The sequence below is a fragment of the Gekko japonicus genome, unplaced genomic scaffold, assembly GCF_001447785.1.
Source record: "Gekko japonicus isolate JY-2015 unplaced genomic scaffold, Gekko_japonicus_V1.1 scaffold1388, whole genome shotgun sequence".
NCBI classification, from domain to species: domain Eukaryota; kingdom Metazoa; phylum Chordata; class Lepidosauria; order Squamata; family Gekkonidae; genus Gekko; species Gekko japonicus.
The window spans coordinates 474,695-501,523 of NW_015164228.1; the positions used below are offsets into that span (position 1 = coordinate 474,695).

The 26,829-nt window shown below is 47.9% G+C and overlaps 1 protein-coding gene across 1 annotated transcript; it reads left to right on the top strand.

Moving 5' to 3' along the window:
- NPHS1 (nephrosis 1, congenital, Finnish type (nephrin)) lies at positions 1-26,829 on the top strand (the record flags this gene model as incomplete). The annotated part of the gene is made up of 17 exons (XM_015408573.1): positions 1-61; positions 1,107-1,298; positions 3,186-3,308; positions 4,590-4,721; positions 6,930-7,011; positions 8,918-9,021; positions 11,846-11,967; positions 13,380-13,551; positions 15,574-15,731; positions 16,856-16,997; positions 17,908-18,032; positions 20,493-20,673; positions 22,224-22,353; positions 23,620-23,792; positions 24,637-24,777; positions 26,339-26,479; positions 26,708-26,829. Coding segments are annotated over exons 1-17 (2,301 nt in total), but the record flags the coding sequence as incomplete, so codon positions are not given.

The window sequence follows — 26,829 nt, forward strand, 5'->3', positions numbered from 1 at the left end:
ATGGTGCCCCGGGGCCTTGGAGTAATGCTCATCTGCCTTTTCCTGGGCCTGACAGGAGAAGGTGAGAACGTTCAGCCGAAGGGCAGCTCCTCAGAGAGAGCATTCGATTGGAACCGACAGGAATGCGGTCTGATCTCCTTCTGCTTCAATGGTTCATAACTTCCCCCAAATGAATCCCTTTAGGGACGCAAGCTCTGAAAGGGAGTATTTTGTACTGTGTAATGGTAATTTGGCCCGGCCAAAGGTCGCCACAGCTTCTGCCCCCAAACGGTTTTCACACCCTAATGGGACTTTTTTTTTGAAGATTCATCTGATTTGCTGATAGGACTGTCAAATGTAAGGCTTCTTCTTTCCTCCTTTAGACAGCCAGTGTGGTGCAGCAGTTAGAAAGTCAGATGAGGTTTGGGAAGACCCAGGTTCAAGTGTCCACTCTGTCAAAAGCTCTTTGGGTTCCCGTTGCCTCTCAGCCTTGACTACCTCACAGGGTGGCTGTTGTTGTGAGGATAAAATGGGGGAGGACAGAACAAAGTTGTAAGCTGTTTTGGGTTTCCACTGGGAGAAGAGTGGGGTGTATATAGATAAGGCAGGGGGCTCTCAGATCTTTCAGGAACACCCCCCCCCCAGCACTATTAAATCCTACACAAATTTTTGAACCACCAGTAGAGAATTAGCAGGTCTGGTGAGCCATTTGAAGTCAGGAAAAGAGGGCAGGGAAAGGAAGGGTTAAGTCTTCACAGTCCTGATTTGAGTGGGCCAGTGTGGGGCAGAGGGTGGACTAGAGATAGAGAGGAGCTGGTTTTGATTGCCCCCTCTGACAAAAAGCTCACCAGATGACCTCCTGCCTGGCACTAACCTACCTCACAGGGTTGTTGTGAGGATCAAGCAGAGGAGGACGATGTCTGCCGCTTCCAGTTTCTCATTCGGTTCTGATCCGAATGCAGAAAGTCCAGTTTGATCATTTATGTTCTTGGGATTCGGTTTTCCTTCCTGGTAACACAGAACTAGAAATTCTTAGGTGTCATCAGCATGCAGGAAATAGCAAACAGTTGAGCCAGACCAGCTGCTCAGTGTCACAAATGCTTTTTGTTTCCTCGGCTGCCACCCAGAGAACCTTCAACGGCCTGTCCTCGCGCAGCCAGAGAGCCTGGTCGCCTCTGAAGGGGAAACGTCTGTCCTCAAGTGCGAGGTGGAGAACACGTCTGGCATCGTGCAGTGGGCAAAGGACGGGCTTCTGCTAGGTCCCAGCCGCAGCATTCCCGGGTTCTCCCGCTACAGCATGGTGGGAGAGCCTAGCAAAGGTGAGAGGTCCTCTACAGGGGTGTTGTCTTAACTCTGTGAGGTCACCGGGTGAGGTATGTCACTCTGGAGTAAACCAAGCTGAGTGGTCCCTGCTGTGCTATAAAGCTGGTACTGCAGGGCCACCAGCTCTGAAGGGCTCGAACACTTGCTTGCATGTGTTTGCACAGGGTTTTTGCAAAATGGTGTATGTCCGAAAACACTGCCAGTCCAAAGAGATTGGCAGCCATTAATGTCACAGAGGATTACTTAGACAAGGGAGGATTGTGTCAAATCCTAACACTTATTTACGGCTGATTTATACAGTTTGTGATCGCTTTAACTGTTTAAACAATTGCCTTCCAAGCAAAGTAGCTGTGCAGCAAGGATAGGAGACAACTTCATTGGACTGTGTGAGAACATGTATGGTACAGCCATTTGTACTGTACTGTCAAGAAGGAATAAGTTGAAGCAACCTGCTGGGCAGGCATGAATGGGCTGATGAAGTGACAAACAGCCTGTTGAAAAACTGGTTGCCTGAACTGGGACTGGCGAGCAGGGTGTGAGCCAACCTGGTGGGTGTTTGAGTATCTCTTCTCCAGCCCTGGTGCACCTTAGAATATGCTCCACATTGATGATTTGGGATCAGCTCCCTGGATTTCTCCTTGGGTTTTCTCCCTGGGTATGACTAATAATTATTGTATGCAAAGCTGCAATGATACTGTGTAATAGGGCTGATGATTTTTTGAACTATGAACATACGAAGTGTCCCTATATGGAATCAGACCATTGCTCCACCACAATCAGTATTGTCTACTCAGACTGTCAGTGGGTCTCCAGGATCTCAGGCAGAGATCTTTCATAACACCGAGTACCAGATCTCTTAACTGGAGATGCCAGGAAGTGAACCTGGGATCTTCTGCATGGCAAGCAGATGCCTTCAGCCAGAGCTGGATTTACTCACAAGCTAAGTAAGCCCCAGCCAAGGTCCTCAGATTATGAGGAACCTCTAAATGGGAAAAAAAAGTATTAAATTTCAGTGTTAGAATTTTTTTGGGATAACACTAGGGGGGGGGTAACACTAGGGGGCCTCCTGGTACAGCCTGATCTCATCAGATCTCAGAAGCTGAGCAGGGTGGATGGGAGACCACCAAGGAGGGCTCGGCAGAGGAAAGCAATGGCAGACCCCCCTCTGCTTCTCACTTGCCTTGAAAGCCCGTTGCTGTGGTCACCATACATTGGTTGCAACTTGATGCACTTGTGAATGATGCCCTCTTAAACTTGCCATCGTTTATGGCCTTGGCAGGTCTTAATTTGGCCATGCTTGCAGTGACGTCTTTAATAACGACTCGATCTGCAGCAGTTAGCAAGTGATCTGTGCAGATCGAGCTGCTGTTCAGAGCACAAGAGCAGGCCTGTCCAGTTTGTATATGGTCCATTGGCAACTGTGATGCACAAGTGCAGAACAGTATCACTATTGGCATGTATCTGCATGACTTACTGTTCTTTCAAGAATCAAATTTCCAAATAAATTGGGAGAGAGGAGTGGAGAGACAGAGCAGGACGATCCCAAGCATTGCTCAACGACACTGAGAGCTAGAAACTTATTTTTTGTCTTCTAAGCTGAAAAAAAGGAGAGATTCTTGTGTTGCACTAGACACCAGATTCTGTGTCCGAGCAGTAAGCCCATGGTCATGAAGAATGCTCAGAGCATAGCAGGCAGGCCGGGAGACAGGTTAACTGGGCTCTGTTTACGGTTGGATGTGAGTAGGAATTGCTAGCGTGATCCATCGTGAAACAAGTCTGAAGCAAGATTCAAATACAGCCCAGTCCAAAAAAAAAATAAAGTGTGTGAAACAAACAGCAAGGATACTGTCACTTAAGTTTGGCCTTATCTTTGGGTACTTCAGGTGAACATAATCTACAAATAACAAGGAGCCGACTGGAAGACGATGCCTTGTACGAGTGTCAGGTGGGACCCTCCGAGACAAGCGGTGCCATCATCTCACGCAGTGTGTTGCTCACCGTGCTTGGTAAGGACCTGAGAAAATCGGAGCCCTGTGCTCTGTAGCTCTCCCCGTTGATCGAATACCACCTCTTTCAGGACCAGTTCTAAAGAAGCCTTGGTACCCACCCCTCTAGCGGGGCCTTTTTAAAATCTTTGTAGACCCACCTCTCTCTTCCTCCAGACCCCTCCTCCAAACCCATCTTTCCCATGAAGCTTTAGGTATAAACCCAGAGTTTCCACTCCCCCTGGCCTGAAATAAAACTAGACATATGTACCTGTATTTGTATATGTTCCTCACCTGTTACCCAGGACTCTCCCTTTCCTCCCCTGTCTTTCCTGCTGCCAACATTTTGATTGGAATGGCCTGGGGCAGAGCATTACCTTGGTGCTCTGTAAAGTTTACCTTTGTGCTCTGTAAAGTTTCATATAAATACAAATAAATAAATAAATAAAATTCTACTCTACTCTACTGTACTCTACTCTACTCTACTCTGTTCTGTTGCCAAGGAGTGATCTCTGTGCAGATCAAAGAATCTACTATATAGGTCCAGCCCTGGCTACAAGACGGTAGCCACCTAAAATGGGTTGCTGTAGGAGCTCCAAAAATGGCACCCATTGGCATCTGCAGCAAGGAGAAAGAGGAGGATAATTGTGTGTGGAGGGAAGCTGAGCTGGTCCTGGGGGGAAAGCAGCTAGTATGAGGGGCATAAGTGGGTACCAAATACTCATGGATACTGAATCATTCTATTCTATTCTATTCTATTCTATTCTATTCTATTCTAATCAAGTCTGTTCATAGTCCGTGTACTAGCCCCGTTTAAGCAGCCACGTACCCCAAACCTTGCATGCTTTTCTAAAGTCAAGTTCTACTGTATTAACAGAAAGTCCTCCCGAGGAAGTAGGCACATGATTGCAACCTTTGTTGATTCTTTATATGAGTTTGGTGAATCAGTTCAATGAAATTTGCCTAGATTTGTTTGTAGTGAAAAAAATTGTTTTTGAAGAAATGCAAATACATGAGGCAGGTGCGTGTCTTATCACTCACCACCCTCAGAGCACTCTTTTTTTTTGGGGGGGGGGAGATAAATAAAGAGGCATTCTCTCCATGGTGATTTGAAGATCTATTGCCCGGTTAATTAGGGGCACTTTTAAAGTCAATCAACAGATTTTTTTCATTGATCCATTTAGCCAATTAATTGATTAAAGTCTGCATTGACTTAGACCTGACTTGTGGAAACGCTTCTGTGTTCGAACTGGAAAAGCAATTTGAAATTTCCACTGTCCACTTTGCTTCTCTTTCTCACAGTGCCCCCAAAGATGCCGCTCCTCACAGAGTACCAGGCCAACAGCACAGTGACGTGGCTGGCTGGCGTGGAGTACACGGTGAACTGCCAGGTGAAGGATGCTCGGCCTGCTGCAGAGATTGCCTTCAGCAAGGGTGAGAGGGTTCTCATAATCCTGTTAAGAACGTAAGAGAAGCCATGTTGGATCAGGCCAACAGCCCATCCAGTCCAGCACTCTGTGTCACACAGTGGCCAAAACCCAGGTGCCATCAGGAGGTCCACCAGCGGGGCCAGAAACCCTCCCCCAGTCACCAAGAACACAGAGAATTACTGTCCCAGACATAGGGTGTGGTCACATGAGCATTTGCTGCAGCAGTATATCGGCTCTAAATAAGCCGCTTGAGTTTGGGATGCTTTGAGTTGATCATACAGCACCCCCTAAGCTGGTACCATAGTGCTGTGGGCCCATGGTTGGTCATTCACATCATTAACATGCCACAACAATGGACCTGTGGCTGGGTTGGTTCCCCTCCCAACTCCTGCTGTGCATGCGCAGCAGACAAGTGCACATGCAGTCCTGGCCACATTTTGTGGGGGCGCTGAAGCGCAGGTTGGAGTGGGGTTGGGGAAAAAAGGACGCATGGGAAACGCATAGGAAACGGAATGGAACGATCATACTGTTCATGTGTTTCCTTGGTGTGCCCAGACGCCCAGAAACCTGCCATGGAAGCACCTCACTTAGGTAGCCACTGGAATTTGCCAGTGGCTATTTAATCCAAATGGGAGTCGTTTAGTGCGCGGTAGGGACGACCTGGGAATGGGAGCTAGATGTGCATGTTTGATTGCACCCATTTGATCTGGGGTGGCCATGTTGGGCCAAACTCCTTATGTGCCCATAGTGTTCCATCTATACCTTGTGGCTAATAGCCACTAATGGACCTCTGCTCCATATATTTATCCAGTCCCCTCTTGTGTAGCCGCCACCACTTCCTATGGCAGTGAATTCCACGTGTTAATTACTCTTTGCATGATGAAGTACTTCCTTTTATCTGTTCTAAACCTACTGCTCCTTAATTTCATTGAGTGCCCATGAGTTCTCGTATTGTGAGAAAGGGGGGAAAGTACTTATTTCTCTGCCTTCTGTGTCCCATGCATAATTTTGTAAACCTCTATCATGCTACCCCTAAATCATCGTTTCTCCAGGGCCCTAACCCCTTTAACCTTGTCCAAGTGGGATTTTGGATAGAGATGCCACTTCCCCGAGCTGTGAGACAGTCCAGAGACAATGCTCCCAGGTTTTTATTTCCTTGGGATGAGAGAGTAGTGGGGGCAGAAGGTGTCTGTCTCCGTTTTATTATATTTTTTGACAAATATATAACCCAAGCACTCCTTTCAGATGACACTCCTGAATTATCCATTCAGGAAACAGCCACAGCCATAAAGCGCATTAACATTCTTTTGTCAAAGGCTCTGTCGAGTCCCCTCAAGAATCACCTCAAGCTTAGCCATTTTATAGGCCCATTCACAGTAAACAGGCAACATCTTTGAGGATTTTTATAGAAACAATACAGAGAGAAAGAGAGTGTTGCTTCACTTTATGCAGACTGGCTTGGATCTTGTGGTAACTTCCTGCTAACAGATGGGGGAACAATTTTCACCCATTCCCTTCTCCGGTTTCCCCTCCTGTAAAACCTGTCCCTCAGGAGCTATTTTTTCAGGAGACCTTTTGGCTTGCTGCTGGAGGGGACAGGTGAGGAATAGTTCTGGGCACAATCCTTTGGGAAGTTTTTTGCCCTGTCTCATTGAAACAAACAGGAGCTGTAATCAGTGTTCCCTCTAAGCTGAGTTAGTGTGAGCTAGCTCATAGTTTTTTAGCTTCCAGCTCACACATTTTTGTCTCAGCTCAGGGAGGATGGCTCCAGGGCAAACTAATTTATGCAGTAGCCAAATGGCTCGCTCACAACTTTAATGCCCGTAGCTCACAAAGTAGAACTTTTGCTCACAAGACTCCACAGCTTAGAGGGAGCATTGGCTGTAATGGTGTTGGGCTTTGACTGGTCACTTTCTTTCAGCCTCATTTACCTCGCAGGTTTATCATGAGAGAAAAAACGGGGAGAACTCTGTTTTGAGTGAGCTATGGAAGACCACGGTAGGTTGTGCTCCATGTTCTTCACCATGAAGGAGACACCATTTTGGATTTCTGCCTCAGACACAAAAAGTGACTTGAAACCACTCAGCACTGAGCCCAGCTGAATTTCTTTGTTTCGGGTCAATCCCCTGGTGGGGCAGATTTGGAGGGCCGCTATGGGGAGAGTTTGGAAGAAGTTTGCTCTCCCTTCATCCGTTTTCTTATTTCTCTTCAGGTGACGACAGTGTATTAGGTGCTGAATCGAGCACCCAGCCGGGATCTGAAGACAAACTCTTCAACACAGAGGCTGTGCTGAGGTAAAAAAAGAAAAGAATCCCGGACAGTGTCCTATACAGAAGTCCTGACAGTGTCCTATACAGTTACTCCCCTCTTTCCAGTGCTTCCTTACTTGCTGCCATAACTATCTAGGTGGTTTGAAGCAGAGTAGTCTGGAGGGAAAAATATCAGTTGCCTGGCAACCACTGGGAGTTAGGGGAGTCATGGGGGGTGCTGGGGTTGTATGAGCTGTGATGTAACTTACGGGGGAGGGGAAGAGAAGTGACATCATGTCACTCTAGGAATCTCTGGAAACTCTGTGGTAAAACTATACAGTTCCTGACAATTACTAGGTTGACATAAAATCCGTGATTTTTTTTAAAAAAATTCTCCCGCCATCTTTGGAGCAGTGATGGCCAGCTATTTAGGTTCCAGGGCCACATGAATTCTTTGACGAACACTTCCCAACTGAGAAACGGAAGCAATCATGGGCAGCTTCTACAACACCGTTGTGAGGAGAGATACTGCAAAGTATCTTGAAAAAATACTTGAAAAAAAATTGAGAACTATGAAATATACATGTGCGTCTGTTACCCTGTTTTCTGGGTTCCCCTCTCAGAGTTCTGTTTGCATCCCAGTCTTATTTATTTATTTAGAAAACTTAAATGTCACATCTCCAGAGACCTACTGAAGGCAGCCTGCAGCCAAAACAATATAATACAACCCAAACAAGCCATTAAAAAACAAACTGAGGCATAAATAACAGCATAAAACAAATGGAGAGAGCTAAAACGATAGCCAGAAAACAGTCCTCCAGCTAGAAACAGACCATAAAACAGATGAAACCCTTCAATTAAAAGCCTGGGTAAATAGAAATGTTTTGGCCTGGTGCCTAAAAGATAGTAAGGGAGGTGCCAGGCAAGCCTCAAGAGGGAGGACATTCCAAAGGCAAGATGCCATCACTGAAAAGCCCCATCTCTGGTCACCACTTGCCTTGCCTCCACAAGAAGGGTTACAGAAAGAACAGGGCTTGGAAGAAGATCTTTTTTGACTGGCAGGCTGGACAGTATGGGAGGAGGCAGTCCATCAAGCGGTCCATCCCCAAGCCATTTAGGGACTTAAAATTAAGAATGGCAGCTTATTTTGGGTACCAGGGTGCATCTTCCATTAGCTATCCTGTCAAACAAATATCTGAGAGATCTGAGTACAATCCACACTCAGTCATGAAAAACTGAGTAGGCGGAGGCAGTGTGGTACCCGCTGGATGCATCAGCATAAAGGTCTGCCCCAATGGCAGCAGTGCACCGAGTGCGATGCAGCTGCTGCCACCACTCTTCTTGCTGCTGATGGGCAAGTGCGAGGAGTGGCAGGTGGCCCACCATGGCTCAGCGGGCGTGAGCACGTTCCTTTAAAAATGTTATAAAAAGAATTTTCAGGACAAATTCCTGTGGGGCTGTGCCTTTAAGAAAGGAGGCGTAGCCCCGAATAGCCCCACCATAGCTATGGGCCTGGGTTTTTACCACAGAGACTTTGGAAATTCCTAGAGTATTATGCAATGCCGTACATACCTGGAAGTGACGTTGCAGCATCACATGATGCCAGTCCCCCCCTATTTTGCTTCCACTGCTCCACTGAGCAGCAGCAGGCCCTGGGACTGGGAAGCTGCCCACTGTAGTGGGAAATCTGATCACTGGGTGACCTTGAGCTACTCACTATCCTTCAGCCTCGCCTACCTCACAGGGTTGTTGTAAGGGTAAAATGCGTGTCACTCCAAGCTCCTTGGGAGAATGACGGGATAAAAATATATTTATATAGATAACTGCCAACGGCTGACACCAGCTTTGAACTGCACAGTAAGGGACCCAACCAGAATATCCCATCATCGAGGACTGGCCCTGCAGTACCCGCGTGCTCCAGATTTTCTCTCTCCTTTGCTTTTCTTTCCAGGATCACCCCCCAGAGCTCAGACAATAGGAAATGGCTGATGTGCCGAGCTTCTAACGCAGCCTCTTTAATCCCAGCGGTTGCCGGTTTCGCCATGAACGTCCTGTGTGAGTAATTCTGAATGCCTTGCCAGACCTTGACAAGGAAACCTAATAATACCGGTTACCCAGCGCAGCCAGGAAACTTTTATTACAGCCTAATAAAAAAGCAAACACAAAAAAAGAAGTGGGATGAGGAGAAGAAAAGGAGGCCGAGAGGTGGAGGAGGAGGACGAGGGACATTATCCAGGGCAGCTGTAATTAAAGAGGGGGAAAAAAGAGAGAGAGAGAAAAGAAACAGAGACTCCCAGGAACAAGAGAGGGAGAGGGAGAACACTAACAAAGATGATCTGGGGAACGGGCAAGCAAATGAATAGGTTTGCAGGTTTCTTTTTTTTTCTAAAAAAGAGAGAGAGGAAGTAGGTGTCATTCGAATCTCTGCTTGTTACCAAAGGTAGGGAGAAGAGGCAGATGAAAGGTAGCTATTTCTCATGCGATTTTGGATATTCAAGGTCTGGTACAGTCTCTCCAGGTCACAATCTGGCAACCTTCCAAAGCAAGTCCCCCTCAGCCTATATCCATTTCACAGGGTCCCCCTTTGAATGGAAGGAGCCCAGGTACTTCCACCTGGTGTGTGTCATGCAGCAGGTCACCCATCTTGAGAGGAAAAACACAAAAAGCAGATCCAGTTGAAAGGAAATGTTCAGAAGCACAAAAGTAACCATAAGACAGAAACGACGAGGGTGGTTTTGGACTGCAAAATAATGCCGCTTGAAACCGGGCTTCTTGCTCCCTTGTTAGCGTTTGAAAGGAAAAGAAAGGTGTCCTTTAAAAACATGCATTGTCTACCTTCTAAGGCTCTAATAATGAAGCAGGAAGACCACTCTTGACTTATTTATTCCGGGACGTTTATAGGCAGGCTTTCCACAATAGCAGGAGGACCTCTTCCCTCCACAAAGGGAATGTAGAAGAATAGCTGTGCCTTTTGCTTTTGCCCATGTAAAAAGGAAGTGTGTGGGGGGGTGTTTTACTTCTGAAGATAATGTGCAGGTAGGCTGCCGCCGCCCTGCCCTGAAGGGCCCAGGGGAACCCAGTCTTGTCAGGTCTCACAAGCTAAGCAGGGTCAGCCCTGGTTCTTACATGGATGGGAGGCCACCCAGGAGGCCCAGGGTTGCTGCACAGAGGTAGGCCATGGGAAACCACCTCTGGACGCCTCTTGCCTCGAAAACCCTACTGGGTTGCCGTACGTTGGCTGCAGCTCAGCAACACTTTCCACCACCACCACCACCATGCAACTGTTGTGTACAAGTCTTTAGGTGTGGTTTGAGCAGGGCTTTTTTTTGTAGAAAAAGCCCAGCAGGAACTCATTAGCATAATAGGCCACACCCATGACAGCACAGCTCATTAGCATATTAGGCCACACCCCGTGTTACCAGAAGTGTGGTCATCCAGCCACACCCACCTTTTGCTTCTTATTCTGTTTACCTTGTTTGTTGTCAAAACCCAGGGCCTTTTTTGTAGCAGGAACTCATTTGCATGTTAGGCCACACACCCCTAATGTAGCCAATCCTAATGAGTTTCTGCTGTTGGGTGTGGCCTATTATGCTAATGAGGTTCCTGCTGGGCGTGGCCAACTTGGAAGCCAGCCGGAACTCCGTTCCTGTGCGTTCCTGCCCAAAAATACCCCTGGGTTTGAAGACCTGTGATGTGGCAGGCTGGCTGAAGTCCAAACAGTCACTGCCTTGATGAACCACTGCATGGACGCTCTATGAATTCCACTGTGAGTCCCATTGGAAAAAGATCAACAGGGGTCATTTCGCAGAAAAAGAGGTGCAGGAGCTCATTAGCATAACTCATTAGCATAACTTATTTGCATATGCCACACCCCCTGACATCACTGGAAGTGTGTCAGAAAGCAACACCCACCGCTCAGGCTCTACTGGACTGTTTAGGATTGCTAGCTATTGCGGGGGGAGGGGGGGACGTGCAGATCTGTCCCCGCAGGGGAGGGAGAGCTTGCGCCTGAATAAAACTTGGTAAAAAAACTGTTTAGGATTGCTAGCTATTGCGGGGGGGGGGGACGTGCAGATCAGTCCCCGCAGGGGAGGGAGAACTTGCGCCTGAATAAAACTTGGTCTTAAAGGTGCCACTGGACTGTTTTGGGCCGGGGCCAGGGGGAGCTCTGCAACTTACCTGGCTGTTTCTTGCTCTGACTGAGGGCTGGTGGAGGAGGGGGGGGGGCTTGTTGCATGCGCCCGCCCCCGGCCTCTTCACTGCCGGAGCTCCGCTCCTGTGCGCTCCTGCAGGAAATGACCCCTGATTATCAATAACAAAGCAACCACTAGGGTTGACAGCTCTGGATTGGGAAATACCTGGAGATTTTGGGGGTGGAGCCTGGGGAGGGCGGGGTTCTAGGAGGGACCTCAGTGGGACATAATATCATAGAGTCCGCCCCTCAAAGTAGCCATTTTCTTCAGGGGAACTGATCTTGGTCATCTGGACATCAATTATTGTAGCGGGAGGTCTCCCAGTGGCACCTGGAGGTTGGCAACCCTAAAAGGCCTTCCCCAGACAAATACAGACCAAGATATCTTGCCAGGTAGTTGACAACTTTGGGGAGCCGTGAAGCCTGCTTTTCTTTCAGTGTGGTATAGTGGCTAGAGTGCCATGCTATGATCTGGGAGACCCAAGCTGAAATCCCCATCCTGTGGTGGAAGTTTGATGGGTGACTTTGATCACACACACGTGACCTAACCTACCTGGCAGGGGTGTTGTGAGGAGAAAATGGAGGAGAGGGGAATGATGGAAGCCACCTTAGGTCCCCTTTGGGGAGAAAGGTAGGGCGTAACTGAAATAATAAATAAATAATCCCTCCCCTGTGTTCCTTTGTCAGTTCCACCTGATCCACCCGTCATCTCAGGCTATGAGAGCCCCGTTGTCAAAGCCAAGGACAAGTTAAAGCTGACCTGCATTTCTCTGGGTGGGAATCCTCTGGCAACCCTGCAGTGGCTGAAGGTAGGGGGGAGAACTTGGGGGCACTGGATGGGGATCCCCTATCTTGCTCTGACTGAGGGCTGCTGGGAGCAGGGGGTGGGGCTTGTTGCATGCGCCCGCCCCCTGGCCTCTTCACTGTTTTTAATTTTTTTGGTGACTATTCGTGTGTGTCTGTATGTGCTTGCTGGTACGTATGTGACTTCTGGCAACCCCTAGTGGGGCTTGGACGTTTCAGAGAGGTGGCTTGATAACCTACCTCTGTTTCCCGCCTCTGGTATTCCTTGGAGGTCTCCCACCCAAGTACTTGCCAGGGTCGGCCCTGCTTAGCTTCCGAGATCTGATGAGATTTGGCTTGCCTGGGCTATCCACTTCAGGGCCCCTTTCTCATCGGGAAAGTAAAAAAAGGTGTTTCAGGGCATGATGGAAGACCCTGAAGTCTGCCATCTGTAGCTTTCTTAAAATTCAGACTTAACCCAATTTCCTTGAGTGCTGGGTGCAAAAGAGATTTCAATCTGCCGCAGAAGCAGCTAGAGAGAGAGAAGAAAAACAGCAGGGACTCTCCTGTTCAGAACAGAAAAAAAAAGGCTACAGTTCATCAGAATGGACCATCATGTGAGTGGAGACCCGAGGATGGGATGTTGGAGCTGGGATTCTGAGGGCAGGTAGTGAGTGCCTTCACAAAATGGCTGCCATGGAGCCAATCACATAGGAGGTTCCAAGCCAAGTATCCTCCTGGGGTAGAGGCAGCTGTTTCTGAATGGGTGTCTCCCTGAGGAAATTGATTCCTCCTGGGTTTTTTCTGAAGCCCATCCTTCTCCAATGAAGTGAAGGAAAGTCAGGACTGGTTCTTTGCTTAGAGGAAGAAATGTTTTGGGGAAGTGGGTACCAGAAAGCACATCCCTGGGTGCCATGGCATACATGGGAACCATCTTGTAAAATCACTGTTGTGTTCTGTGCAGTGGACACCAGCGCTTCTTGCTAAGCACTATTTGGTACTCATGATCTTCTTAGCAACCATCCAGAAACTAACAGCCAGAGTTTTGCCAGGCTGCTGCAGGTCCATGCATGAAATTCCCACATCACATGATTGGCACTTTCCCTTCAGCAGCTAGAATGTTCATGAACATTTAGTGATCTCAGAGAAGTGAAAGGCCGGCCTTACATATGGGGTAGGACTCCACTGCGTGGAAGCAGTTTTGAAGCAGTCTTGGCAGATAGTTGGATGTTCCTGGTGTCATCTGGTAGTTGCACGGAGATTCTGTGCAGAGTCACTTTACAGATGATAGAACAGCTGAGCAGCTGTTCATATCATGCCACTGACACAATGTACTGTTTTTCTGATTTGCAGAGGCCAATATCAATCCCCTCCCCAAGAAGCACCACCTAGTGGCTATTATTTCTTAAGCAGCAACTATCAGCCTTGTGTCTTGCAGAATGGGGAAGTCATTTCCACCAACTGGGAAACGGATGGTACTAACCAATTGTCCCGGAGTTTCCTGACTCTCAGCCTAACAGCAGAAGACAACAACGCTACAGTGACCTGCCAGGCCTTGAACCAAGTATTATCCCTCCCCCTGCAGGCCAGCTTCACCCTGCATGTAGTCTGTGAGTACTGAACATTTCTGGCAAATGCATGTCTTTGTGGGTCTTCCTTCTTCTTGTCCCAGTTCTCACCATCCGCATGTCCAAGGCCCAAAACATCTGCTGTTTATTTGCAAGGAGACAACTCCAACAACCAACAACTTCAGCTAACATACAGAACTGGAAACTGAAACAAGAGCTCCACCCAATAGGACCAAACTAAATCACAAAGGTATCAGGGGAGGAGCAGACTGTTCCATTACATACATACATGTATACAATAAATACAATACAATAAATATACCACAGTTGGGCTGTCAACTGGCCTAGCTAGCCAGTACTTTTGCTGGAACAGAAAGACGCAAGAGCAAGAAGGGAAAAAGAGTATATATATTGGGTTGGATCTGACCAGCATTTCAGCTGGTGAAAGAGAGAGGTGGGAACCCCTCTGACCACCCAAAAGGCCATGCTGGAGCTCATGAGACCTGCATGGGCGAAATCCATGTAGAATGGGAGCTTGGAATTCCCAGTAGGGTTTCCATTCCCCTGACAGGGGTGGGTTCCCCCTGATTTTAAGAACATAAGAGCATATGTTTATCTAATTCCCCCTTGAAGCTGTCCATGCTTGTAGCCACCACCACCTCCTGTGGCTGTGTCCTCCCAATCCACCACCGGCCAATTGGCTGGTGGGGGGAGCCCTGCCCCTAAAGAGCCCCGTCCCGCTCGAAGTGTCCGCTGCAATGACATCACCTGGAAGTGACATCATCATGCTGGGCACGTTGCATGGGGGGTGCTCTAGCATTTGGGCAAAAACTCTATGGTGACCATAGAGGGTTTTTTTGGCCAAATGCTAGAGCGTCCCCCGCTCGACGTGCCCAGCGTGATGACATCACAAGAAGATGCAAGAAGACTCCCAGGAGAGGACTGGACCCCCCCCCCTCCAGCAGCTGGGTAAGACCTGGAAACCCTAATTCCCAGTGACTTTTGAAACTTCATTCGCAGGTGCGTGGAGGCCTGATTTGGATCAGAGCCGGGGTGCGTGTAGAGAGGAAGCTTAAGCCTTATTTCCCAGTCTCCCCATGAAGTTTTACTGACCTGAAGAACTGGTGTTTGACCCATTGGGGAAACTTATGCATATCTCCTCAGTACACGTAATCCGCACAAACAGCGGCACCCTGGGACTGGTCAGGTTTGGGAATGGTGGTGAGGGGGATTTACAAACCCCCCTTCCTATACGCTACAGCTCTGTTCTGAATGAGACCCCCCACACACACACACATTTCGCATATTCTCAATTAAATTTCAACAGGAATCCATACAACATGTCTGTTTTGGCAGGACCCTTCAACGGGACAACATGTAGTTAAGTCCTGATAAGTCTTCTGCGCATGTTTGTTTGTGATAAGCACTGCAGAGGCACTAAATCGAGAGAGGCAGGGATGTGGCGCTAACAGCTCCGCTAGGTTTCCTGTTTCATCCACTGTTAATTTCCTTTCTTCTTGCGTGGGAGGAGCCATCTGTCTCTCCAAAGCTGTGGCTACTGTGACTTCAAGCATTCAGATATACCATGTGGGATGACTCCTAGTAGTGTGTGAAGTTTGCCTGTTAGCACTGCTATTCAGTGATACCACCAGACCGCACCTGGTGGTACAGAGACGTTCCACCAGGCCTATGGTTGAAGACAACAACGCCCCCCCCCATCACACCTTGCCCATGTTTCACCTCTCATGGAGGGAGAAGATGCACTGAATACCATCAGTGATTATATTTTAATGGTTTTATTGTAATGGTTTCATTTGACCGACATTTGATTAATTTATTGTATGTTTTAACTGATGCTCACCACCCTAAGCCCTTTGGGAGAGGGCAGTTTATAAATCGAATAAATAAATGAATGAGAATTGGTGTTGAGGGTGGTGGGAGCTGAGGAACCCTAGAAAGGCAACTTGAAAACAGACATTGCATGTACAGCTGTGTCATAGGGATGGGCGGCAAGCACTAGGTGTCTGTTTCTCTTTCTCCATCTCTCTCTCTTCTGGCTGTCAGTTTTTCCCGAAGAGGTGAAGATCATCGGTTCGAGCAGCACCCCAGAAAGAAAGGAGGTCTCCCTGAGCTGCTCCACCTCTTCCAGCAATCCCCCTGTGCAGTTGCGCTGGTGGCTGGGCTGGAGGGAGCTCAATGCCACCGAAGTCACCGTCTCAGAGGTAGGCGGGGCCAGAAGTTAGCCCTACCATGAGGCGAGGCGAGATGCCATTTCAGGAGTGGAAGTGGGACTCCACTAACAGTGTCTGACCGATGGGACACACTCCAGGAAGTTCTCCCGCAAAGCTCTTGTTCATTTCAGTTAAGCTTGCTCAGGAGACATTCCAGGGGGGATCATACGTCATGCTTCTTGGTGGGTGTTTTAAGTATGGTGTTATGTAGGGTTGCCACCCTATAGACAGTGGCTGGAGTAGGGTTGCCAGCAATGTTCCCTCTAAGCTGTGGAGTCTTGTGAGCAACAATCCTACTTGGTGAGCTCCTGGCATTAAAGTTGTGAGCGAGCGATGTGGCTGCTGCATAAATTAGTTTGCTCTGGAGCCCTCCTCCCTGAGCCAAGACACAAATATTTGAGCTGGAGGCTAAAAAACTGTGAGCTAGCTCACACTAACTCAGCTTAGAGGGAACACTGGTTGCCAGGTCCCCTCGTTGCACCGGTTCTGGAATGTCCCCAATGTGATGACATCACCCGGAAGTGATGTCATCACACTGGGGACATTGTGCGGTGACACTCTGGTTTTTGGGCAAAACTTTGTGGTAAAACCAGCTTCAAACCATAGAATTTTGCCCTCAAACCAGAGAGTCGCCATGTGACGTCCCCGATGTGATGACATCATTTCCAGGTGATATCATTGTATTGGGGACATTGCACAGCAATGTTGCTGTTTTGGGGTGCGGTTTTCCCCACGGCCATTTGGCCAGTGCCCAGCAGAAGCCCCGAAAACCAGAGGAACCCTTGCCGGGACCTGGGGACTGTCAGCCCTAGACTGGAGATGTCCTGGGATATCCAGATGGTCTCCAGGCAACAGAGAACAGTTCAACTGGAGAAAATGGCCTCTTTGGAAGGTGGACTCTATGGCCTTATACCACACTGAAGTCCCTCCCCTCCCCAACCCCCATTCTCCTCAGGTTCTACCCCCCAAACCTCCAGGTATTTCCCAGCCCAGAAGCTGGCAACCCTATACAAGAATAAAATACCGGTTGGGACTAGTTAAGATTTTGGAGTTGAGGCTTGTGAGAAAGTAGGCTCTGAAAATCACCAGACATGAGGACTGTTTACCTCCTGCAGGGAAATCATGGTGGGAAGATCACAGTCTCCAACCTGACATACAGGGCCCTCCGAGAGGACAATGACCTGCAGCTGACCTGTGAAGCCTTCAATGAAGCCATCCTGTATGCCAAGAAGGCTAGCGTGACCCTCAAAGTACTATGTGAGCACGTGGCTCAGGGGCACAGTGTCTGCTTTGCTTGCTGAAGATCCCAAGTTCAATCCTCAACATCTCTGGTTAAAAATAGATCAAGAGATTTGAAAGACCTCCGCTGCCAGTCAAAGTAGACAACACAGGCCTTGATCGACGGATGGTCTGACTCAATAAAAGGCAGATTCATATTTTCTTGTCAAGGGAAGGAGCTGTGGCTCAGTGGCAGAGCACTCGCTTTGCACGCAGAAGGTCCCAGGTTTAATCCCCGGCATCAGACAGCTAAGGTCGCAGGTGTTGTGACAGATCTCTGCATGAGAGCCGGGAAAGCTGCTGCCAGTCATAATAGACGAGAGTAGGGTTGCCAGACCCCCGATTGGGGCGGGTTTCCCCCTGATTTTGGGGGCTCCAATCTGCCGCTGGCCAGACTCCCTATAGCAGTGGTGATGAACCTGTGGCAAGGGTGCCAGAGGTGGCACTCAGAGCCCTCTCAGTGGGCACGCGTGCCATCGCCCCAGCCAGGCTCAGACCATCATTAAAGTGTCGAATTCTCTGCCAAATAATTTTAAGTAAATGAAAGCATTTGGGATTGCTTTCCTTACTTTGTTTGGATCATCTTATGTTAATGTATGAGTTCTTTTTTCTAAAGTAAAACCTCAGTATTCAGGTTAAATTGCCGTGTTGGCACTTTGCGCTAAATAAGTGGGTTTGGGGTCGCAAGTTTGGGCACTCGGTCTCTAAAAGGTTCGCCATCACTGCTCTATAGCCTCTATAGTTCCCGTTTGAAGTTTGAGGTTAAGAGACAGCACCAAGTCTTTTGCTTACAACAGAATGTCGTGTTCTTTGATCTGCACCCCCCCACACACAACTAATATATATTTTTTCTTCTTCCTTTCCTTACTGTTAATTTTCTTTGGTTCAGATCCTCCTCAGAAGATCTGGATCGATGTGCCTCCGCCAGAAACATGCTTCCGAGTCGGCACCCAAGTCAAGCTAACTTGTTTTGCCAGTGGTGGGAATCCTTTGCCCCGCCTCGACTGGTTCAAGGTACCTGAGCATCTCTCCTCCTTTCGGAAACCCTTCTAAGTTTGGTCAGAAAGCGTAAAGCCGAGGGAAGAGTACACTCTCTTTACGCAATGCCGTGGCCTCAATCCATATCCCCCTTCCCCGAAATTACATGTTGAGGAATCTGATCACCTACCCCCAACATCGCATGTACTTCGACCCTCAGATGGTCAGATCCTGTGTGGGCTTAGGAGCAAACCCAGGGTTGCCAACCTCCAGGTGGGGCCTGGGGATCTCCCGCTTTTACAACTGATCTCCAGCTGACAGAGATCAGCTCCCCTGGAGAAAATGGCTGCTTTGAAGGGTGGACGCTGTGGCACTGTACCATGCTGAGGACCCTCCCCTCCCAAAACCCCGCCCTCTCCTGGATCCACCCCCAAAGTCTCCAGGTATTTTCCACCCCAGACCTGGAAACCCTAAGCAAATCTGAACCTCAGTTGCTTGTTCCCAGCAGGGGACTGCTGCCAGGAATTTGTCTGCATGTGTGGGGAGTCACTGTTTGCTAGGAAGCTGGTCTGAGAATATCAACAATGTGATGAGGTGGATACTAAGGTTTTTTCGAGCACTTGATGACCGATTTATCTGACTTGTGACTGATTTAACTGTCCATTTAAACAACTGCCTCCCTGTTGAATAGAGCAGTGGTGTGACAAAGATGGGAGGGAGTTAGAACCCCACGGGGCCATGTGAGATTGCGCTGTACTGTAATCTTAAGAATGCATGAACACGTGAAACCGCTGACCAATGAGTTAGACCATTGGTCCATCCAGGTCAGTATTGTCTACTCAGACTGGCAGCGGCTCTCCCGGGTCTCAGGTAGATGTCTTTCACATCAACTCCTACCTGATCCTTAATTGGAGATGCTGGGGATTGAACCTGGGATCTTCTGCATGCTGGGCAGATGATCTACTAGTGATCCACAGACCCTCTCCTGAGGTAAAGTTGAAGCAACCTGCCCACAGCCACTAATGGGCTGATAGATGTGTAAACAGTCTGTTAAAAAACTGGCTCCTTGTTTGTGACTGGACTGAACTGGCGAACGTTTGAGAATCCATATTTGCAGTTATAGATAAGGGGGGAAAGCCTTTCATCTCTCCAACGCCACCCCTCTGTAATAAGATAATTTGTTCTCACATCCAAATGGAGAATTTGGACTAATTAGCTTTCTAAGAATCATTCTTTAAACTATTTCGCCCCAGACATTTCAGATTTAAAGTTGTTTGCAACCTTTAATTTTTTTTGATCATACAAATTAATTAATTGTGAGTTCTGTTCTTTGAACTATTAACAGCAAACCAGGCGGAAAACCTTCAGAGAATTGCTATCTTTTATTGAAAGAAGAAATATTTCTCTTTATTAGACAAGGTGTTAGGAAATACAAGCATGCGAAAATTAACTCTATAGCTATACCAACAAGTGCCAAAAATACCAAATCTCCTAACATTGCTCAATCATGTTTGAATAGTAAGCAAACCAGATTTCAGACTGTAGTCTTAAACTCCTTTTAGGATCCCCTCCCCTATAAACCCAAGCCACACACACAAACAGAGACCTCACCTAATCTTTCCTGAGAATTCTGTCCAGAGAAATCTGATTTCCTTAGCACATCACCTCAATGCATTTATATTAAAAAATAGCAACCTTATCTTAAATGCTAAATATTTTCTAACTTAAACATGTGATCATCATCTAGATAAACGATTGGTTCTTAACAGCTGATGAGATCATCGAACAGGTGCATCTAAAAATACATCTGACATCTGTTCATTATCTTTTTCAAGCAAGATTAGAAAGCCAAATTTAAACTCTTAATCTCTATTAAAAGGCAATAAATACCGTATTTCTGTAACTGTTTTAATTAGCTGTCAAAGATACGAGAAAAAAAGCCTTATGCACTCAGTAGATGAACCTGATATGAGCGTGCTTCGACATGAAAATGTATATGCTCAGCAAAGAAAACTTGTGATATAATCAGGATCCTGCTACACCTCTGCCCATTTCCTAGGCTGATTCTGCATTGGCTTTTCCCTCCGTTGTTTTTACGAAACCCACAGAACAGAAACAGTTGGAACAGAAATTCCCCTCTGCATTGCATGCTGGTTTCACTTCCTTTGATTATCTGGTTTTATGGTAGCTTACACGCCATGCCACTTTCGGGTTCTTTTGATCTTTGGATTTTATTGTACCTTCTGCATAGATTTATGGCCATTTTATAGTTCTGCATAGATTTATGGCTGTTTTATGGCTGTTCAGGGGTGACTTTGCAGTCAGTATGGCGGTGGCACTGGCTGGCCCACGAGGTATCTGGATATGGTTTTGAGCTGCACTTTCCCCTCCCAGTGGAGAAAATGTGGAGCGAATGCTAGATGCAGAATCACCCCTACTTCCAAGCCTATTTGGAACAAGTTGCCGCCTCACTGCATTCTGGTTTACTTTTCCTAGGATAACAAGATGGTGAGGGATGGGATACTGGTGCCAACAGGGCCATCGGGAAATATTGTTTCCAAGGAATTGCTCCTGACCACTACGCCCAGCGACAACATGGCTACCTACCGTTGCAACGCCTCCAGTCCCTCCAGAACCCAGCCTCCACTCACGGGCTTCACTCGCCTGCACGTCCAATGTAAGCCTCGGCGCACAAATAACGTACACAGGCACGCTCCCTCCCCTTGTGCAGGTGCATATGGCGCTGTTGTACACACGGTGTCAGACGACTGGTCCATTTGGCTCGGTGTTGCCTCCTCTGACTGGCAGCCACTCTCCAGGGTCTCAGGTCTTTCCCCTGCTGCCTGAGAAAGGGGAGGTTGACATCAGAGGTGGGATGGATGGAGCACTAGTCTTCCAGGGCTATTTTTGGGCAGGAACGCACAGGAACGGAGTTCCGGCTGGCTCCTGAGTTGGCCACGCCCAGCAGGAACTCATTAGCATAACAGGCCACACCCAACAGCAGGAACTCATTAGGATTGGCTACATTAGGGGTGTGTGGCCTAACATGCAAATGAGTTCCTGCTACAAAAAAAGCCCTGGGTTTTGACAACAAACAAGGTAAACAGAATAAGAAGCAAAAGGTGGGTGTGGCTGGATGACCACACTTCTGGTAACATGGGGGTGCGGCCTAATGTGCTAATGAGCTGTGCTGTCAGGGGTGTGGCCCAATATGCTAATGAGTTCCTGCTGTTGGGTGTGGCCTATTATGCTAATGAGTTCATGCTGGGCTTTTTCTACAAAAATAGCCCTGGCCCCATGCCAAAGTGGACGTGGAAAGCCAGCGTGGTGGGGAGAAGGATAGTGAAGAACCCCTGTGGTTACACCAGCTTTGCACTTCCACAGGATTTGTGGTGCAGAAGGAAGGGGGAACGTTTCATCCTGTGCTTTCCTGCTTCTGCATTCTGAAGTCGTATAGCTCTCTGAGCTTTGACCTGGATGGCTCAGGCTGGCCCTATCTTGCCTGAACTTTGGGAGCTAAGCAGGGTCAGCCCTGGTTAGTACTTGGATGGGAGATCACCAAGGAAGTTCGCTATGTAGAGGCAGGCAATGCTGTCTGTAGCTAGGTTGGGGCTATTGGGGGCTCTGCCCTTTCCTTAAAGGCCCCCCACTTCTTAAAGGCCCCCCCCCGCTTCTTCTCAAAAGTATTTAAAGGGATCTTTAAAATGCTTTTGGGAAGAAGTGGGGGAGTTCGTGCTCCTCTCCCTCCCCGCCTGCAAGATTTAAAGGGCTCTTCAGCTGATCGACTGGGGAAGAATGTGGCCAGCTGGAGGGCCCTTTAAATCATTGCAGGAGGGGAGGGAGAGGGGTGTGTACCAGCCCCCCCTTCTTCTCAAAAGCATTTAAAGGATCCCTTTAAATGCTTTTGAGAAGAAGCAGGGGGCCTGCGTGCGCACACTCCCAGCCCCACCAGCTCTACCAGAATTTTTTTTGCCCCCAAGACACAGAATCCTGGCTACGGGCCTGAGGCAGTGGCAAACCACCTCTGTTTGTCTCTTGCCTTGAAACCCCTCCAAGGATTGCCGTAAGTCGGCTTCAACTTGATGGCACTTTTCATCACCCCCATAGTTCCCCAAAGGACTATGCCACGTTTCTCTTTCTGAACAGACAGCTCTGCCCCGAGAAGGCTGGTAGTACATCCGAAACACGAATCTGAGCTGGCTTTCTTACTGCCCTTTCTTTCCACAGATCCACCCCTGCAGGTAGCAATTACGACGACAACCAAGGAAGTCAGACATAACCAGACGCTGAAGCTTACCTGCCAGTCGGGCAGCAGCAACCCTCCTGCCACACTCACTTGGCTCAAAGACGGAAAGGAGTAAGATGGGCAAACTTTCCACCCACACCCCGAACCCCGAACTTCATCTTCCCCAGTTTCAGTTGTGGTTCTCAGTCCTCCTTTGTCAGGAATGGGCCAAAAATATGGGTGCCAGAGAGGGATAGCATAACACCCTTCTTTGCATTTGGTGTAGGGGTTAGGAGTAAGGACTCTAATCTGGGAGAACTGGGTTTGATTCCCCACTCCTCCACATACAGCTGCTGGTGTGACTTTGGGTCAGTCATAAGTCCTTTCAGAGCTGGGTGTGTGTGTGGAGAGGAAGGGAAAGGAGATCATAGGTCGCTATGAAACTCCTTCGGGTAGTAAAGGGTGGGTTATAAATCCAATCTCCTCTTCCCTCTTCTCTTATTCCAGTGGTCTGGAAGGAGGCTAGAGGTCCATTCCTAGGTCGTGTTTTCTACTTGAGAACTCCTAGTGTAGTGGCTATGGGACTGAGTGGCAAGCCAGCAAGTTTCACACCTTTATCTTTGCTGTGAACTTGCTGGGCGAACCCAAGTGGAGATAAGAAAGTACTTTGCAAACCACATAATTAACTTATGGAACTCACTACCACTGGATGTAGTGACGGCCATTGGTGCAGATGGCTTTAAAGCGGGATTAGATAAACTCATGGAGGAGAGGCAAGTGACTCTGTCTTTCTCAGCCTCACTCCTCCACCTGTTATACAAAGATGATCGCCGGCATTATAGGGTCAATGTAAGGATAGCAATGCACATATGAATGGTGAAGTGCTTGAACAAATGCTGTGGAAATGCCAATGGTAATAATGCTAATGCTAATAATAATAATATAGTGGGGAATGGTGAAACAAAGGTTCTTTGGGACTTCTGATTGCAATCAGATAAACACCTGGAGCATAACATTACAATCCCAAGAGACAACAGAATAGAAAAGAAAGAACAGGAGAAGACCACAAAATACCAAGACTTACAAGCAGAGTTAGAGCACCTCTGGGAGAAGAAGGTGACCATTGTGCCAGTTATCACTGCGGCCCTTGGAGCAGTGCCTAGAAGTCTCAAGAAACAATTGGACATTCTGGGCATTGAGCAAATAACATCAGGTCAGCTCCAGAAGACAGTGTTGCTTGGAACAGCAAGAATTCGGCGAAGATACCTCTGCAATTCCCAAGAACTTAGCTAGATCTTGAATTGCAGAGCACCATCTACCAGTCAAATATCTGACTGTGACTAATAATAATAATAATAATAATAATAACAACAATAATAATAATAGTCTGTCCCTCAGGTTGAATGCAATTGACCTTGGGCAGAAGAAGGCAGAGTACGGAGGCTTTTCCACTTCAAGCCAAGTGACGCTGGTGGCTTACTTGGCGGATCACGGGCAGAGGGTGGAATGCCATGCATACAGTTCGGTCCTCTCTGAAGATGTAAACGCCTTTTACCAGCTCAATATCCTATGTAAGTAGTGAAGCTATCCATCAAGGGAAGGGGTTGCAGCCTTTGGCGTCAGGCACTTGAATGATCTTTGCTGCCAGCCAGCCAGTTGGTTAATTGGATCGACGCTTTGGTTAATTATTAAACTGGAACTTTAGTCAAGTCTGTTCTCCAGGAAAATGTAAAGGAAGGAGAGTTAATGGAGAACTGTTCTCTAATTGCAGTTGCGGCTCTTGGAAATACTCTTGGGCATCCTAGACTGGAAAGAAAGACAGGGCATTGTTCATGCAATGCACACTTAACTGATGGAACTCGCTACCACTGGATGTAGTTATGGCCACGATTGCAGAGGGCTTAAAAGGGGACTGGACAAATTCAGAGAGAAGTCCTTCAGTGGTTACTACCCATGATGACTACAGGGAACCTCTAGGTTTCAGATGTAGTAAACCTCTGAGTGCTAGTTGAAGACTGTAGGAAGAAGGGGAGACTTAGGCCTTTGTGCTTTCTGCCTGTGGGCCTTCTAGGGTTGCCAGCTTCCAGGTGGGGCCTGGAGATCTCCTGGAATTATAACTGATCCCCAAACAGCAGAAATCAGCTCCCCTGGAGAAAGTGCTTATAAAGTCAACCCTCCAAAGCCTTATAATGCTGCCGAGGTCCTTCCCCTCTCCAAACCCCACTCTCCCCAGGCTTCACCCCCCCAATTGCCGGGAATTTTCCAACTTGGAGTTGGCAACCCTCAAGCCTTCTGGTTGCCCAGTGTGGGGAAGAGCAGAGTAGACAAGATGGACTTCTACTCTCCTCCAGTGGTGCTCTTCTAAAGTAAGGAGGAGCAAGATGTAAGGAGCCTTCTGTCCTCTGGTTGTCGCAGTTCCTCCAGAGTTCTCTGCTGAGCAGCCCCACGCCGTGCAAGTTGCAGAGTATGAAGTTGTCCGGCTGCCTCTGCTGGTCTCTGCCAGCCCTCCTGAGATCACCTACCGCTGGAGCTTCCTCGGAGAGGTAATTCTGACAGGTGGGTTCCATGAGATTGCTGGGACAAGGTGCCTAAATGGAGGAAGGTCCTTAGGACTGGGGCCTAGGGTAGGCTTCCAACAGGGTGCATGGGCTGAGTAGAATGTGTATGATAGTTCCCGTTTCTTAGGACAATCACGCTGGCACTGTCCTTGGCCATTGACTGAGTAACCACCAAAAGAGAGGTCCCTGCCCCAATGAGCTTCCAGTCTAAAATTTGACACAGGGAGAGTCCTGGAGGTGAGGGTCAACAGGGGAAGAAAATGTCACTTTAGTAAAGGCTAAGGACTACAGGAGGGCTGCGGTGACTCAGGGGTTAAGACGCTGAGCTGCAGACCAGAAGGTCTGTAGTTCAGCAGTTTGAGACCCGAGTGCTGCGTGATGGAGTGAGCTCCCATCTCTGGTCCCAGCTCCTGCCAACCTAGCAGTTCGAAAGCAAGAAATTGCAAGTAGATAAATAGGTACCGCTTCGGTGGGAAGGTAACAGTGTTCCGTGCACCTCGGTGTTTAGTCATGCCGGCCACATGACCATGGAAATGTCTTCGGACAACGCTGGCTCTTCAGCTTGGAAACGGAGAGTTGGATTCGACTAGCTTTCGATCAAGGGAAACCTTAAGGACTACAGGAGTGAGCCAAACTGTGGGTTTATTTATTTATTTAGAATAGTTATATACCTGCCCTTCTCCCAAGCATATCAGGATCCAGACAGGTAGCAACAACATAAAAACAATTTCACAAACAAGCATTAAGACCAAGAGGTTCTCATTTATTTGCTTCACCTGGCCTTGAAATATTGTATTCCTGCTCTTTTGTTTCTAGTCTTTTTTTGACATTTGAAACTGATCTGTTGCTGCTTTTAATAATCATCACTGTTGCTTTTATTGATGTTGATGCTGCTGTGTTTTTATTAGTTTTATTGTTTTAAGGCATATCATGAGCTGCCTTGGAAATATTTTTTGAGCAAGTGAGATATATGTTGGCAGAGTTCAGAAATAATCCAATCCATGCTTTGGAATTTCCTTTCTTTGAATTTACTGCAACAGGATTATGCAAAAAAGACAATAACTGACTGCAGGCCATTAATGCCACAGAAAGGCCTTCAGAGCACAAGCTCTAACACATACTACCACACAGCAGGAAGATAAAACAACAAGAGGTAGGCTGAACTGCAAGAGAGAAACATTCAACAAACCCAAAACACCAGAGAATGCTCCACAGCACCCCCTAGGGTACAAGTGGACTAAACTACTCTTTCAGCAGTATTTGCAGTAACTAGACTTTTAGCAGGCTGCTTCTTCTCCAACAATATAAACACCTGAAATAAAACAAATAAACTAAAATGGAATTGGTGTGGTGCCAGCTTGTAGAATAGCCTATTTCCAAAGGTGCCCCTTGACGTCAAGGGAGTCTACACAAAGGCTCTGGGAAAGATATGTCATGTGGTGATGTACCCTGTCTCCCTGATCCACTGATCACCTATTCTGAGGACTCGTTGGCTGCGATGACTGCTGACACCCCAGTTGTGAGCCCCACATTCCGTTTGTTTTCTGTATCTGCTCTAGAGGGTTCCCCACGGTACCACTTGCGAGACGGTGGATCTCTGGAGATCTCGAATGTGATACGTGCCGACACTGGCCAGTACTCGGTCCGCTGTGAGAACTCAGAAGGGTACAGCGAGACGACCATTTTGCTGGATGTCCAATGTGAGCTCAACTTCTTTGTCTGTAGAGGCCAGAGAAATAAGGGGCTTGGTCTATCCTTCTCAACCCTAGCCTACGGTAGCATGGCATGCCCTGTTTTAGGATTTTCTTGAAAGTTACAATCCCTAATCCCACCAGGCTGGGTTGTATTAAAAAGCCTCCTGAATCAGAGTCTTCCCCTTCCTTTTGAATTTTCCTAGCATCGTTCACAAACCTTCTCTCCCCTAATAGATGCACCATCCATCCGCAACATAGGAGATCCAACCACGGTGGACCTGGGAGGCACAGCTGAGATCATGTGCCAAGCAGAGGCCAATCCGGCACCTGTGGGCATGTTCAAGTGGAGATGGCTG